The sequence below is a fragment of the Taurulus bubalis genome, assembly GCF_910589615.1.
Source record: "Taurulus bubalis genome assembly, chromosome: 3".
Taxonomy (NCBI): domain Eukaryota; kingdom Metazoa; phylum Chordata; class Actinopteri; order Perciformes; family Cottidae; genus Taurulus; species Taurulus bubalis.
The window spans coordinates 12,317,895-12,333,644 of NC_136591.1; the positions used below are offsets into that span (position 1 = coordinate 12,317,895).

Below are 15,750 nucleotides of genomic sequence, written 5' to 3' on the forward strand. Positions count from 1 at the left end.
ATTCCTCACGTCCACACAGAACTGAGTATCTGAGAGAAAAACACATTTAAGTTTTCACTTCTGAAGATGCAGCAACTTGGAGGACATGTTGAAACAAAAGAGTGCCCCCGTTTGCCTTACCCTGTCCAGATGATCGGAGCAGGCTGGACTGGGCTGGACCAGGCTAGGGCTGGCTGGCTTTAGTTAGGCTTAGGTGACTAGAAGGCTGAGTGGTGCTTAAGCTGTGGTCACAGAGCTCCCCAAACACACAGACACAAAGAGAATAGCTGCCAGTTTCAGGTGCTTGAGGAATACCAGGTTATCAGGTCCTAACTAGATAAGGAAGGGGGTTCGACTATAGTTTGGAGAATGGAAGCTCCTGCTACTCACAGCCGAAAAGGGTTGATGAACATAAAAAAAATAAACAAAAAAAAAGAACCTTGGAAATTAACAATGGAACAAAATAAAACACTCTTGCTAGTAATAATGTTTTCTTTTCTTTCTTTCTTTTTTTTTACAGCAGTTATATCTCACATTAAAGTTAAAAATATCAATTGAGTCATCAAAAAAGTAACGCAGGAACAAATCAACAGCCAAAACACTGAAACCGGCTGCTGGAACAGCTGCCAAGAGCAGTAGGCGACTCGCACTCCTCTTTTCTTTTGTCCCTCTCTCCCTCCGTGCCTTTTTCTCTCGCTCCAACTGAAATGTGGATTGACGGAGACCCTCCAGGTAACTCCTTTATTTCCTGTCCTCCTCCCTTTGCACCACTGGAAATGAAGCAGAGTTGGAGAGAGGAGATCAGATAAATCAAATCATTACAAGACAAACAGAAAGAATACTGTCACACCTGTACATTTAATAAATTAGCTGTTGGCAAGATTCATTTTCACAGCTTGGCAGTCCGCCTGCATTGTGATAGGAAAACAGTGTTGTTTGATTTTTCCAGTGTAGCCTCGACACGCTATTTTCACCCGTGGACTCGCTGAAAAGGTACCGACGCAATCCGAACTATCAACCCGTTATGTACGGCACACGGAGCTGGGAGAAAAACCACTGTGGTATGCCGACACAGAATAAATGAAACGAGCAAACTATTTCTAGTGTGGCGCTCAACTGTGTTTTCTGCTGCTCACAGGATATTTTTTCCATACAGAAATCCCATGCAGTATATTTCAGCGATCTTGTAAACCAGGCAGCTGTTTTGGGGACAGTTCCTGAAAATGCCACGGCGACTACACCAATATCCAGGCAACCGAATTTCAACCTTCAATGCTCATATACGGTTAGCACGTCTGTATGACACAAACGTATACCTCGGATACCCTTATTTAAACATTTACATCTTCTTTGCAGTTTTATTTACGCGACTAAGCCATGTCCCTTTCAGAAATGTTAATAGTGACGTACAACGGGGGATGGCAGAGGGCAAACTGACAATCTGGCTGCTACCATTACTCACAACTTATACCACTGTTTACGATGGTAGATGCGGTCATTTTAAACCTAGACATTTCTTAAACAGCCCAACATTCACGGTAGTCATCACATTCCACGTGCACGGAGCACTGCTCTCTGACGCGCGGCCAGCAGACCAGCCCGATCTCGCCAAGCTGAATTCAAGATGTGCCATCCTATGCAATGACAGATTATGTTTCCTGAGCACCGTCGAGCATTCACTTATGTTGTTGTTCAGAGCAGCGTGTTCCAGGTCGCTGGGCATTGTAGGATAATCTAAGGAGAGGATCAGTCAAAAAAGGCATTTTAATTAAGGCCGCCTTTGATCAAGCAAGACGTTAGGAGGGTGTTTTCTTCTGCGCATGATAGAACTTTAGGAACACGATCCACCACTAGAAATTAATCAGAAAATAGTCGAAACCATGACATCACCCTCAAAGCAAACTAATGTTTGTTCACATGTATGTCTTTTCCCTTTAGATTGATATTGGGGGCCTTCAATTCTGGTGACTTTTATCAGCTGTACCCAACTTTGGAAATTGATCAAAATAACACATTGCTTAGGGTTTTGTAAGACATGGCGGTATACAATGTGAGACAATCAGAATAGGGTTTAACGGTCAAGGATTTTGTCTGCTGTTTATATAGAAGTGTGTTAAATATATCTGGCTGAATTAAAAAAAAAAACAGAAATCGAATTACAGAATAAATGCCATTTCAAATTAAAACTTCAGAAATCAGTAACTGGTTAAATTTGTTCAGATACGTCTGTTGTCCAGACAACTGCGTGGTTTAAGCCCCTCGCACTTCCATACCAGTCGAGTACCATTTGAGATTGTAGTCCGCATTCAAACTATGTATCAATATGCAGTTTTTATATCTATATATCTATATAATCTGATGTTTGAAGCAAGCTAAAACTTGTTAATTACAAAAAAAGATGCATTTAACTCTCATGTCTGATAAGTTATGATTCTTAAACAAAAAAAGGGCATTAATTGGACATGTAGCAAATATGAATACCTCACATGTTACGTTAACATGCACACTAATAATCCACTGTTATTCCATATATGACAATATTCCAAGTTTGATATATAAACAACCTATTCTGTTTGGATATTCCCAATTAGAGTCTTTCTGATTAGGACAAGTGGGATATATCCCACATGTTCTCTGTTTTAGGACCATTCTTTGGACATATATACAGCGCATTCGGAATATGCGCGTCAATGGTCTTTTTTTAAACCACAGTAGCTGACACACGGCCTCTTGCCTGTTTGCGGTTATCTCTGAGCATTGTACAGTAGATGTACACAAACCAACTAACAACAGTGTGCAGAGATGCATGCCCAAACGAAAAGCCCATATTTTTGGTTGGAAGTAAAAACACACCTACTTTTAAACTTTATGAAAGACTTGGCTATCAACAGGTTTTTTGGACCTCATACTTGTAATACTGCTTTTTTTAGCATTGTGTGAAAAGTCCTCTCATATGTCGAGACAAGCTTTTGACACAAGTGTGGCGCTCGTCCGTCGTGTAGGTGCACTATTTAAATCAAATAATTTTAAAATCCAATATAAACCAACGTTATTTGATTTATGTTATTGTGAACGCAGCTTGCAGGCGTTGTGCTGTTCACTGCCAGCGTTGCACTTCTGCAACTTATTATGCCACACTGCAAATCGGTTAACGCTATATAATGACAGAAAACAAGTACAACATGATCCAGTACAGTACTTTGACAGTCTACCTTCTACGTAGCTCAACCAATAACCACTACCATAACTACATTATATATATATATATATATATATATATATATATATATAAAGTATACATGTTTAAGGCAACAGACAGTTGGAAATGTGGATGCTGACAGGTTCAACTAACACCTGACAGCAGTGTGGGTATAAACGGTTACATTTCATTTTGAATAAATCAGCTGGAGATGAAGTTGGCCATGTATGTGTGTGTGTGTGTAAACTGAAGATATGTCAACTTATATTGAAACTTTAAAAAAATACATAATTATCATATATAGATATTATTTATTTAATCTATTTATATAGTTTATTATTATATATAGACAGAGAGAGAGAAAAGCCCCAAATTGGATCATACTATTTCCATGAGACCTCTGGTTGCATGTTTTATAAACTTCTTTAAACTACTGATGTAAATGCTTTAATTATCTGAGACATATTTGATACTGGTAATCATACTTAAGAGGAAATGTTTGGTAATTTGGGGAGCATTGTGACACCTACATTTCGCAATCCTTTGTCATTTAAAAAAGGCAGCAAAACAAGAAAACATTATTACATTGTGACTACTGTAAGGCACTTGGTGATTTGAAATAATCATCATAATTAAATCGAAAAAAACAACCGCAGCAATTACGGACATTTCACTTGAACCTCAACATCTGCAGACCGCATGCGGATAGTATGGCTCAAAGTTTTTAATAACTTTACTCTGCCCGGTCTTCGGGCCGCAACCGCAGCAGGCAAATAATAGCGGGCATCTTTACTGACCAGTTCAAACTTTGTACCGAGGAAACTCACGGCAAGGTCACGCAGCAATAACGTTGCCTGCAGAACATTGACATTTCTTCTGCATTTGAACATTAGTGACTGTTGTGCACCTGAAAATGTGGCGGGACAACGAGTTTAAGTAGTGGAAAAGCCGACGGAAAAGCTACTCTGAAGCAGACAGTCAATGTACACCAATAATAAACTCACAAGACGGCCAATTGTTTCGCCGTACAGACGGCTAACGTATTGACAACAATTCATATTAGCTTCCGCCAGTGGTTGCGAGCTACATTAGCGCACATCGTTACATTGTTCGCCTTTCAAGCCAATTCCTGCTCATCTACTCGTGGGTAAAAGAGCGCCAATCAATCGCCTCAACGGGACCCGCGACCCACAATAGCATATTTCCGTTGCATAACAGAGACAGGTTGGCCAGCTCGCCACCTAAGCTAGCACAAAGGTACGCTTTGCTCGTAAAGGCCTTGGCTTCTAGGTTCAAATGACACCAGATATGATGGCGGAGGGGGCGGAGTGCTGGGATCAGACTCCCCGGCCTTCTCCGCCAATGTGCGGGACGACCACCTCTGCTCCGTGGTCGGTGTAAAGCTCGGGCAACGGCGACGTAAACAAAACACAATGGCAGACACAGCAACGTTTTAACCTTAAAAAAAAAACTCTAAAAGCTTGTTCTTTGTTTTTTTTTATAAGACAGATAAATCCCATCCGCTGCTGCTGGAGCCGAGGTTAGCATGTTAGCTCCCGTTAGCCCGCTAGCTACAAGACAAGCTGCAAAGAGGAACCATGGCTTACCTTCACTGTTTATAGCTAACGTTACCAGACTGGGTGTCTGCACGGCGCGTCTACAGCCAATATGTCGTATGCATTGGTCTCTTTAAACACTGTAAACGTATTCATTCGACAGAATCGTACTTTCAGAAAGTCGTGCTCTGTATTTTATTTATTATTTTTTCCCCTCTCCTCCAACGGTCGCTGCTGCGTATCAGTATGTGTCTGCTGGCTCCTAGTCGCTGCTCTTCTTGTTGTTTGTGTTTCGGAAACATGGCCGTCCGTGTGATACCACGTGACTGGACATTGACAAGCGGCTAACCAATGTTGTAGCAGGGCAAACACACCCCTATTTAAGAGCCTGGACGCCGTCGCGAGTGCACTTTGCAACGGCGTTTTCTATCGCAGAGCGTCTAATGATGCGTTTAATTAGCCGGTGAAAGGAGCAGCGAGGCCCACTTTAGCACAATACTGTGTTTTAGGCGCAGACCGAAAACAGCCAGTCCAATACACATTCGCGAGGCAGGAACGTGTAGTCACAAAATATAGACATTAACTTCTGACAAAGTTGTTTCGCGAACTTCACAGTCAGTAGCATCATGCTTGACATGCATAATGATATATTTTGAGTTATTAGCCATCAATACCCTTGAAAGGGAACTGAATGACTAGCAGAGTATGTTGAGTAGCAATGTCGAACTGAGCATGTGCGAGACTTTGTGGACGGCTGTGTGGAGTTTAGTCAGCAGGGGGCGCTGTTGAATAACAGTGGCAGTTTATGAATATGCAGTCAATGATTTGGGATAGGCGCACATAGCCTGCTCCTCTGAAGTGGGGCCATTTTTCACAATATTGTAAACATGCATGAAGTCTGAATTCGAGTAGATGAGAACACTAGTTTTAAATGTTAAATAAACTTCACTATTTCGGGTGTGTATCATCTGAATTAATTACATGTATAATCATATTGTACATGTTTGAACCTGCATGTGATCAAGCTGAACACAAAAGGCCAAACTGAAGAAAAAACAAATCTCAACCAAATCATAGTGTGACACTTAATTAAACATTTAAATGAGATTATTTAATTGGAAATAGTTAGGAAAACCAGCAAATAAGTGCAATGGCAATATATGGCTAATACAAATAAATTACAAGTTGCTATATCATTATTGGGCGTATATAATAAAAGCATACATCATTATTAATCGTAATAGGAAAGGCTCTAGTTTTGTGTCATAAAGCATCATGTGTAATAGGGTTGAAATTACTTATATATGTATGAATAACAATTATTCATTAGTAATTGTAATATAACAAAGAGCAACAAGAACAAAAACAGTCAAACGGGACGATATATCACCAATTTAAAGTCACCTTATTTGTTTTTTGTGTAAATAGGTGTTAGTTACAATTAAGTGCATGTCTATTAATAGTAATATTCTAATAAATACTAGAAGATTACTATCATAGGTAAGAAAGCATACAGAAATAAGTATAGAATGAAGGTGAACAAAAACGCTATTTTAGAGGTTAACCACACGATAACTTTTTAAACCCTCATGATTCTTAACTTAATTTTCATATTTCAATCAGTCATATCCTCGTATACAGGTCACTCAGGCCTGTCAAACTGTGAACGACCTTATCTCTCTTAACTCTTAACGCTCCTTATCTTTTCAGATCTATCGACCTATAATTTGCCATGGAGGTATCTGGTCCGATGGACAGTACAGACTATATGGGTGTGGATTTATGAGCTCAACTAGAACATGTACACAACCTGTCGGAGGTCTGTGCAGAGATGCATGGCTGCACACACATTGCAGATAAATCAACTGTCCAGCCAATAGGTCCACCCTGAGCTGCTGCAGCTTTGCATGTCCAACTGTCATTACACTTCAGCAGATTGTGACGGCGACATCAACGCTCGATGACATACCAGGCAGAACATTCACTCATCGTCTGATGGAATTCCTTCGCCGGTGTGCGAGAGGACATGTCACCCCCACAGTGTCTGTGTTATTTTATATGCATCTGTTTTGGGTCCTGTCCTTCTCCCTGCTGACGGCATCCCCCCCGGTGAGTGCCAGTGTGGCGAGCAGCTTCAAAGGCTGCAGCCATTTCTTCTACATGCAGACACCACCTGCAGGGATGGAGGGAGCCAACCTGAGGAGGGTCTGCCAGAAGTACGCAGACAAACTGCGCTACGCCACGTTGTACGACGGCAAGCGCCGCCTCCCCGTCTTCTCAGCTTACATCTTTAAGAAGTCGGATGGGAAGAGGAGGATGGACACACCATGGATGTACGAGCCACAGGTAGAGTACAATGTATTAGTTTGACTTATTGCTTAGTGTTTAGCAAGATACTTTTTTGGGGCAATAATGACAATGGGTTTGCAAAGGGACCTTTTTTTTAATTTAAGATTATACTGCTTGCTGCCATTTTGCCAGTTACTAGTTACTAGTCAGAATTTGGTAAAGACAATGCCTGCATGGAGTTAATGCCAATCAAACAAGAAGCAACTGGAAACGTTTTAGAGAAATCTTATAGATAAAATTGTTTTGCTTAACTTTTCTTTTGTGGCAGAATTATCTTCAATTATGAAAGCAACACGTTCCTTTCATTTCCTTTTCCCTACAGTTGGTTTCAGACGATGAGGGTGGCGACATGAGAGCTCTTCCTCTGACTGAGGACACGCCCCCTCTGATTGAGGACAGCCAGGCCGTGTTGGATGACTACACAGATGCTGTAGAATATAAACGTGGCCCGCTGAATCCTGACCTGCACCAATCAGAGCCAGATGACAAATCCTCCACGTACACTCTGACCAACGTGGTCCCGTTAATCACACACTTCCTGGACACTTCCTGGAACCCGTACTTGGACATGATCCGCCGCCGCCTCAACAACTTCTGCCACGGCAAATCTTTCATGGTGACAGGGGTGACCGTTTCTGGGGGGACCCTCCAACGAGATAGCAGGGACCGCCTGGCAATCCCAAAACACTTGTGGTTGGCTTACTGCTGCCCACGGTTTGACCATAACTCTCCTTACGAGGTGAGGTTCATGTTCCCTGGTTATGGGGGCTATGCCCTGAATGACCAGACTGACCACAGTGTGGTGGAAGTCCCTCTGAAGACTCTGGAGAGCTTCCTGAAGAGCCAGACAGACGCAGACAGTGACCTGACTATCTTCTACAAGGGTTGTGTGTCAGAAACCACCTTCAGGAAGAAGAGAGACCTGACCAGTGTTTCACTATGATGGGACGCACAGTCAAGGATAAAGCCGACAAAGTCAAATAAACTATAATAGAGGCAGTGTTAAAGGTGCTGAATTAGAAAACCACAACAGTAGTAGAAGCTGTAAACTGTTCGCCATTTAAAGATATCGGGGAGTGAAGTCGTCCTGAGCAGAGAATGAAGTCGCTCTTCCTCCGTGTGTATTGTAATCTACGCTTTGCTTTGGTGACGTTGACTTAATGCTGATAACGCTGTGGGTCATGGAAGTGACCTATTTTACATCCACCCTATAAAATATCATTCAATCCCCAAGAACTCTACATCCTACATTTCCCATCATGCAACAAAAAAGGAGAAACTCAACCACATGTTGGCTAAATCAGATTAGGCTTTGGTCTCGCTAATTTGCCTATACTGTAGATGTGGCAGTGCTGAACAAAAACATTTTAAATAAGAAAATACTGTCTATGAGTGTACTGTCTTTAACACAAGGGAGGTGTAGTGTGTGGGAAAGGGTGCTAAAACTAACAAAATCAAACAGGTAGCAGCAAAAACATGATCTTTACGGGGAGTTTAGTTCTTATGGCGGCTTGAACACAACGAGTACCTCTAACAATCTGTGGTTATCCAACAGAACGATCAGTGAATGCAATAAATTATGTAAGAATGTTCTGTGTGTTGAAAATATGTTGTTGGAGAAGTGAGGGTTATAATTTAGAATGTTACTGAGGATATGTTTTTTTATATCTTTGCTTCAGTTGTATATATTGATGACTGACAATGTTTGAGATGAATACTGTATCTGTAAAAAAAACTCTGTAAAAATGAATAAAATTAAATGAAAAAACAAACTATGTGGCTCAGAGTGCAGTACCTATGGATATCTAGTGTTTCCAAATACATTTAATGTCACTAATTGCCTATTTTGTTATGAAATCACCCTTTTTTCCACAAGTAATATGTAAAATAATGTGACACTAATTCATTTCTAGATGTCTTTATACCACAGTGCAAGTTTTTTGGGGGGAGGCGTAAGTTTGAAATGTGGAACCTAAAAGCTTTTATAAAAGCAGGCCACAGAGACAAGAACCTTTGGACAAGTTGGCATCTCTCTAAGCAATATACCGGCTCTATAATGGCGTCACTGTTACAGTTTAGTCAAATGCTTTGTGGGGTCAGCGGAACCCTGACAGACACCTTCACCTACACCCTGGAACATACATTGTTCGTATATTCGATTCCCTAAATTAAAATATAGACATACTGCATATTCCAGTGCTCATTGAAACGATGTCACATTTTTTATGAAATATTTTTTATTTTTATTTAACCTGATATACCGATGTAATATTTAAAAGGCCTTGGAACTTAAGTAGAATTTGAAATATTTACAATGTTGTATTTGAGTTGTGGTTGACCGGTAAGATAACCTTTTTCACCAATGAGAAAAACGCTGCCGTCTCTGCTGGAGGCGACCTACTGTAGCTGCTGTGGGTGGATCTGCCGAAGTGTAAGAATTTCTTTGCATATTGAGTCCTGATTACAGACAGCGGCAGGAGAAACCTGTGTTCTACTGAGCTTTGAGGGCAGCGGGGGAGACACATGCAATCATTCGTAGCAGCTCACAGAAACGCACTCAAACTTGACAGCTTTCACCAGAGTTGCTCGAAGCTCGCCTCACTATGGGATTGTGGGCTCAGACTTTGCTTGTCTACTTCACAACATTGGCGGTGAGAGGGAGAGTGGAAAAAGAGCTGTCTCCAGAGTGCCGAGCGTTCCTCTACATGGGAACACCGCCGACCGGGCTGGATCACCACTCCCTCCAGTTCATTTGCCAACGTTACAACAAGAGGCCGCGCTACATGACGCTGTTCAACACCGTGGACCACATACCGGTGTACTCGGCCTACATGTTCAAGCGCTCAGCTGGGGAGGCATGCGTGGATGTCCCGTGGATGTATGAACCGCAGGTAAGGAAGACTTTTACCATGAGCAGAATGCTTTAATCAATGTTTTCTAAATGAAAAAAGAAACGCATGCAGATGTCGTGTCACCAAATTCTACCGTCTTGTCCTCATCGCCTCGCTTGTACTCGCTCTGTCCGTCTGTCCCACACAGCTATCCACATCCTCTGACACCGAAGAGATGCAGCCCTTCCCGCGTGGCTACATGCACATGAATTTTGAAGACGCCCAAGCGGTTCTGGACGACTATACAAACGCCATCCTTTACGAGCGTGGCGCCCTCAACCCGTCCGAGCATCAGGACGACCCCGATGACAAGGCCTCCACCTACACCCTCACCAACGTGGTGCCCGTGGTGCCCGACTTCAACGACAGAGTGTGGAACAAGCAGGAGCACGTCGTCCGCAAACGGCTCAACAACTACTGCCGCGGTGCCGCCTACATCGTCACGGGCATCACCACCTCGGGGAATATGATCCGCCGGGAAAACATGAACCGCGTGGCGGTCCCCTCGTACTTGTGGTCCGCTTATTGCTGTGTGGACTACGACCACAACGCCCCTTATAGCGAGCGCTACAAGTTCCCGTCTTTTGCTCACTACGGCCCGAATGAGGAGGAGAACAACGAGGTGGTGGAACTCTCCGTCCAGAAGCTGAAGGAGTTCCTCAAGAAGACAACGTTTGTCGAGCAGAACTTTCAGATCTTTGTGGGTGACTGTGTCCCACCGGGGTCCAGTCAAAACTGAATCGTCAAATGTTTAGCAATAAGGAAGCTAAGTGAGATTTGGCCTGAACTAACTTGGCCACGTTCTGTTTCTTCTTCTTTGATAGGGATTTGTTGACTTGTGATTATAGGAAAAGCACAGGTGTAACGTTAACAATGATTCTGCTCAAGTGTCTCAGTCGCCATGACAGCTAGCATGCAAAGAACCAGGACACTGATGTAGAAGCAGTTAAATGGTATTTGGCCATGATTCAGTCTATTATTCAATAACACCTGTGCTTTTTCTGCTGTGAAATGGCAGAATGTCTTCTCCAGCCTAATGTAGGAGCTAATGGAAAAAAAAAATGTGTTTCACTAACTATGCAAACTCAGAGACTGAGTTGTTTATCACGCTCCTATTGTTGTATTTTGAACCCGTCACTGAAAATGTAATGCAAATCTACCTGCTTTGTTTAATTTTTGGTAATAAACCATTGCAAACTATCATTAAACTGTCTCTGAAGCTTTATTTTGACACTTTCAAGAACATTTCTGTGATATTATCTGAATTACTTATGATCACTCGCAAAGGTAACATTCAAATAAAAATGGTAATCAGACTCAAAATTTATTTCATAATTCTCACCAATATATATATATATATATATATATATATATATATATATATATATATATATATATATATATATATACACCTCCATGACACAAATCACCAGCATTATAACTGAACTCGCAACTTTTTGGGGTCACTGCTGTTGTAGTCGCATGCCATTTATCAGACTAGATTATTGGTATTCATACAGGTTGACGGGGTGGACTTAGAGGCCACAGTTGAAACAGATGGCTGCTTTAGATTTGTGTAAATAAACTACAATCTAAAGCTACGGGATCCGATCTCCTTCTCTCATCTGACACATGGATTGACATTGTAATGCATTCAGCGTCTTCCTGATCTGCATGTGTATCTCCGCCAGGGGTCGAGTGCGTCTACGGCACACCTCACATACTGCTGCTGCAAACGACACAATTATTTGAGGGTTCCTTTATGGCTGCATGCTCAAGGACCTCTTGTGGCTGCAGCGATTCACACGTTCTCAAAACACCTCTTATTGTCTGTTTGAAACTGTCATTGATTGCCTGTTAACCCCTCACTCACTGCTGCGGCCCCTGGATGGCAGGGGCCCCGAGTCACAGCACAGCTGAGTGCATCGCTGCCTCTCAACCGCTGCTTTGCTGCCAGAGACAGTGGAGGAGATTAATTTGCTCAGTGGAGCTGAAGTGTAAAGGAACGTTTGAAGTCACGGTTGTGGCAACGAGAAAGAGCCGAGACAGACGCCTGCACAGATTACAATGACAGTATCTGCTGTGCAGGACAGGCAAGTTATAAACACATCTGATGCACTCGCAGTCTAAAGGCCAAACTGTACAACTGAAACGAAAGGTGTAATTTGTACTGCGAGAGAGTAGTCAGTCATCCTTTTCCCCTCTGCAGTTCACAGTGATAAAGTGTTCACCATGATTGATAACATTCACTACTTTTTGAATTACTGCTACGACACTCGTGGAGCTTTGAATATATGGAAAATACTTCAAAATGGGAGGCCAGTTTGCTGGAAGTAGAGATGAGGCAGGAAGGGAAATGTTGACAGAGCTGGGAAAGAGGCTGCGCTTGTCAGGCCGTAGTGGGTTCCAAGCAGTGTAGACGTCTAAAAGGGCAAAAAAAGGTTGAGGGAAAGAGAGCTTCGGTCATGGTACCTGCATCAGGAAACCGTGTCTCTCCGCTGGCAGCTGTCATGGCCGTGCTGACTTGTGCGCTGCTGCGGGAGGCTCGGGCGGGAGTGGTGGGAGACTTCAACAATCTGGAGCGCTGCAAGGACTCCCTCTACATGGGCACTCCACCCAGAGGCTACCTTAGCAACTCCTTCACCAAGATCTGCCAGAGGTACGAGGACCAACCGCGCTACGTCACCCTGTACGACCACCACAAACACATCCCCATCTACTCCGCCTACACCTTCAAGAAGTCAGACGGGGAGAAGAAGGTGGACTTCCCCTGGATGTTTGAGCCCCAGGTGAGTGTTCTTTCATGCTCCAAGTCCAAATGTTCTATAAAACTACAAGTTCAAATCCATTGGTGATTGCTTTTGCAATGTATGCTACATTGTATTATATTATTATATAACATATTACATGTATAGTTATGTGTATATGTTAAATCATTTAATTATGTTTAAAAGACAAAGAAGACAAATATTTACACCTACACGCAGTTTAGAGAGCTGGGGCAACTATAGTCCTGTTGCTACTGGCAACAAAGTGAGCTTGAGATAAAACGCTTTATTGGCTATGAATATTATTTCAATGAGATAGTGTTGCCTTGACCATTGATGCTCTGATATGTATTCAAATGTAACATTTGCAAATCTTTATTGTGAATGTGGCAAATTCTCAGAATGTAAAAAGTCTATATGACTTAAACTATTATTTTTTGCACCAACTTTCAGAACAAAACAAAACAAAAAACAGTCAACTAAATTCCTGCAACATTGTGCCTCTCCTTGTCTCGCTCTCCCTAGCTGGCCTCAGAGAAGAGCAGCAGCAACATGGAGCCCTTCCCCCAATCTTCAAGCATGCACATGAACTTCGAGGACACTCAGGCCGTCCTGGAGGACTACGCCGATGTGGTCCAGTACGAGCGGGGCCAGCTGAACCCCGACGAGCATCAGGCGGACCCTCTGGACAAAGCCTCCACCTACAGCCTGACGAACGTGGTGCCCCAGAGCCGGGAGTTCAACTTGGGACCCTGGGCGGAACACCAGGACCTCGTCCGCAAGCGCCTCAACAACTACTGCCGCGGCAAAGCCTTCGTGGTCACCGGGGTCACCACCTCCGGGCATACGATCCGCCGCAACAACCTGGACCGGGTGGCCGTGCCGGAGTACATGTGGTCGGCCTACTGCTGCGTCGAGTTTGACCAGAACGCACCATACTTTGTGCGCTACAAGTTCCCCGTGTTTGCCGCGTACGGGCTGAACGACCGTGTCAACAACCACATGGTGGAAGTTCCTCTCAAGAACCTGGAGAAATTTCTCAAGGGGAGGATGGATGTTGATAAGAACTTCCAGATCTTCTACAGTGATTGTGTACCAGATAACTGAGATAAAAGGTGGCTGTGGTCTTTGTTGTAGTTCAAGTTTAAAGTGAGTTAGAAATTTAAATTAACACTGTGGAGAGGTACAGAGTTCTCACACTCAAAGTATACATGGATCTAAGATGTGTTGTCAAATCTAAATATATATTGTGAGCAATAAAATGTGGAATTGATTGGAGTCTGTCTCAATAAGTTCAAATGTCCAATTATGGATCGTTCTCATTTAGATTCCTCTTCATTATTCTCGACTAACAGTTAGGTCTACATGTAAAAAAAATAAAAATGGTTTATATAAAACAAAGAAAAGATACAAATCTTCATATTTGAGAAGCTGGAACCATAGAGTCAAAGTATATTTGGTTGAACAATTACTTGATTGATGTTCAAAAGTCCAAGCAAAGCTAAACAATAGCCACGTCTAAGGTGAATTAATGGTCGTATGAATAGTAGTAACACTATTGATTCACACATGGAGATATTTTGAAAATGAATACAAACTAAAGCACCATCGAGTGAAATACTTGAGATTCAGCTCAATTTTAGTAAGGAATAGCAATAATGAAGAAATTACTTTTTTTTCCAAATCACCATGTTCTTCGAATACGTTGTAATTGCTGATTTCATCCACAGGATGGCGTTGCAGTCAATTACAAAGTCTCCCCTCACAGGACACTCTCAGAGCTCGTCTTCACCATTAATCATGCCGTTTTAAGTTACAGAAACAAATCTGTCGCTTAGTTTATGTCCCTTTATTGGCGGTCTGAGGCATGCACAGGTTATAGAATGAAGACTGATCGAGAGACGACACCCTTTTCCACGCCACCCACCCCCGCTCCTGCAGCTCGGTCTTCTCCAGCGGACCTCCATAGTAGTGAGGGTCCACGACTAGCAAGTGGCTCCCAGTGTCCCCAGTGCACACCCCCACTATCCCCTTGGAAGAGTTGTCCCTGTCCCCTCCCATCATGGCCGGAGAGCCGTGCTTCTCAAAGTGCCGATGGAGCTCCTCCACTGCCACGCGCTCCAGCTCTGCCCCGCCGCCTCTGACATGCACCAGTTTACAGGGGACGTCATAGTAGAGGTCGAGTATCAGGGAGGCTTCAAATGTTCCTATCCACTCCCTGGAGCGCGAGAACGAGCCCGGCTTGTCCCCCACGGTGACCAAGGCTTGCTGGATTTCCGGGAGGCTCGGCGAAGCTTCGCGTTTGTCCTTCGACGGGAAGCCGTTACGGCCAAGCCAGGAAGCCATCGTCTGAACGGTGCGGTAGCCACATCCCCAGCCCCGGTCATCTTGTCCGTCACAGCCGTAATGGAAGTAGAGATAGTCCCCTTTTATCAGAGAACATTTCACAGGGTCTGTGAGTGGGTCGGGGAGACCGGCGTGGACATTACTTGATAAGGTGTCGGTCTTGTTCATAATCATCCCGTCTTCAGCTCTACTTCCTCCCCAGTCAATCTCCTCAGCTTCCGCTACCACAACGTGTTGATCCATTTGGCCTATTTGTCTGTAACGAGAGCCCACACTACGCATTTAACGCAATGCATTTTAATTTGTAAATGTTTCCAGCAGTTCATTACTTCACAACATCCGGACGTTTCCTGGTATAACTGCGATATCCGTCCCATCGCTGCACTTGGGACAACACTGGTTCCGCAAGATTTGTTCCCACTGACGATGGTGCCTTCGTGAGCTTTTCGTCAGCTCTCTTTCTTTCTCTCTTGCGAATATAACCATAACTTGTCGTTTGAAAGTTAATTTATTTTTTGGAACATCAATTAAATATTTACTCTGCATTTCCCATTAAGAAAAAAAAATATCTGAACAACTGTTGGCTTAGAAAACAAAGTGGAACAAAGCAGCAGTAATAAGCAGAAAATGCATTACCAGCAAATTAGTCGACATAATATTTT

General features: G+C 43.1%; 3 protein-coding genes across 3 annotated transcripts; 2 read left to right on the forward strand and 1 right to left on the reverse strand.

The window, feature by feature from the left end:
• Positions 1-9,686: 9,686 nt before the first annotated feature.
• LOC306733967 (endonuclease domain-containing 1 protein-like) lies at positions 9,687-10,713 on the forward strand (the record flags this gene model as incomplete). Its single annotated transcript, XM_079215285.1, has 2 exons — positions 9,687-9,974; positions 10,123-10,713. 2 exons carry the CDS (start codon positions 9,687-9,689, stop codon positions 10,711-10,713), a joined length of 879 nt encoding a protein of 292 aa, XP_079071411.1.
• A 1,726-nt stretch (positions 10,714-12,439) lies between these two features.
• LOC306733968 (endonuclease domain-containing 1 protein) lies at positions 12,440-13,849 on the forward strand (the record flags this gene model as incomplete). The annotated part of the gene is made up of 2 exons (XM_079215286.1): positions 12,440-12,763; positions 13,268-13,849. The coding sequence occupies 2 exons, from the start codon at positions 12,440-12,442 to the stop codon at positions 13,847-13,849; spliced, it is 906 nt and encodes a 301-aa protein (XP_079071412.1).
• A 732-nt stretch (positions 13,850-14,581) lies between these two features.
• ufsp1 (UFM1-specific peptidase 1) lies at positions 14,582-15,401 on the reverse strand (the record flags this gene model as incomplete). The annotated part of the gene is made up of 1 exon (XM_079215599.1): positions 14,582-15,401. Exon 1 carries the CDS (start codon positions 15,368-15,370, stop codon positions 14,582-14,584), a length of 789 nt encoding a protein of 262 aa, XP_079071725.1. The 5' UTR covers positions 15,371-15,401.
• Positions 15,402-15,750: the final 349 nt, after the last annotated feature.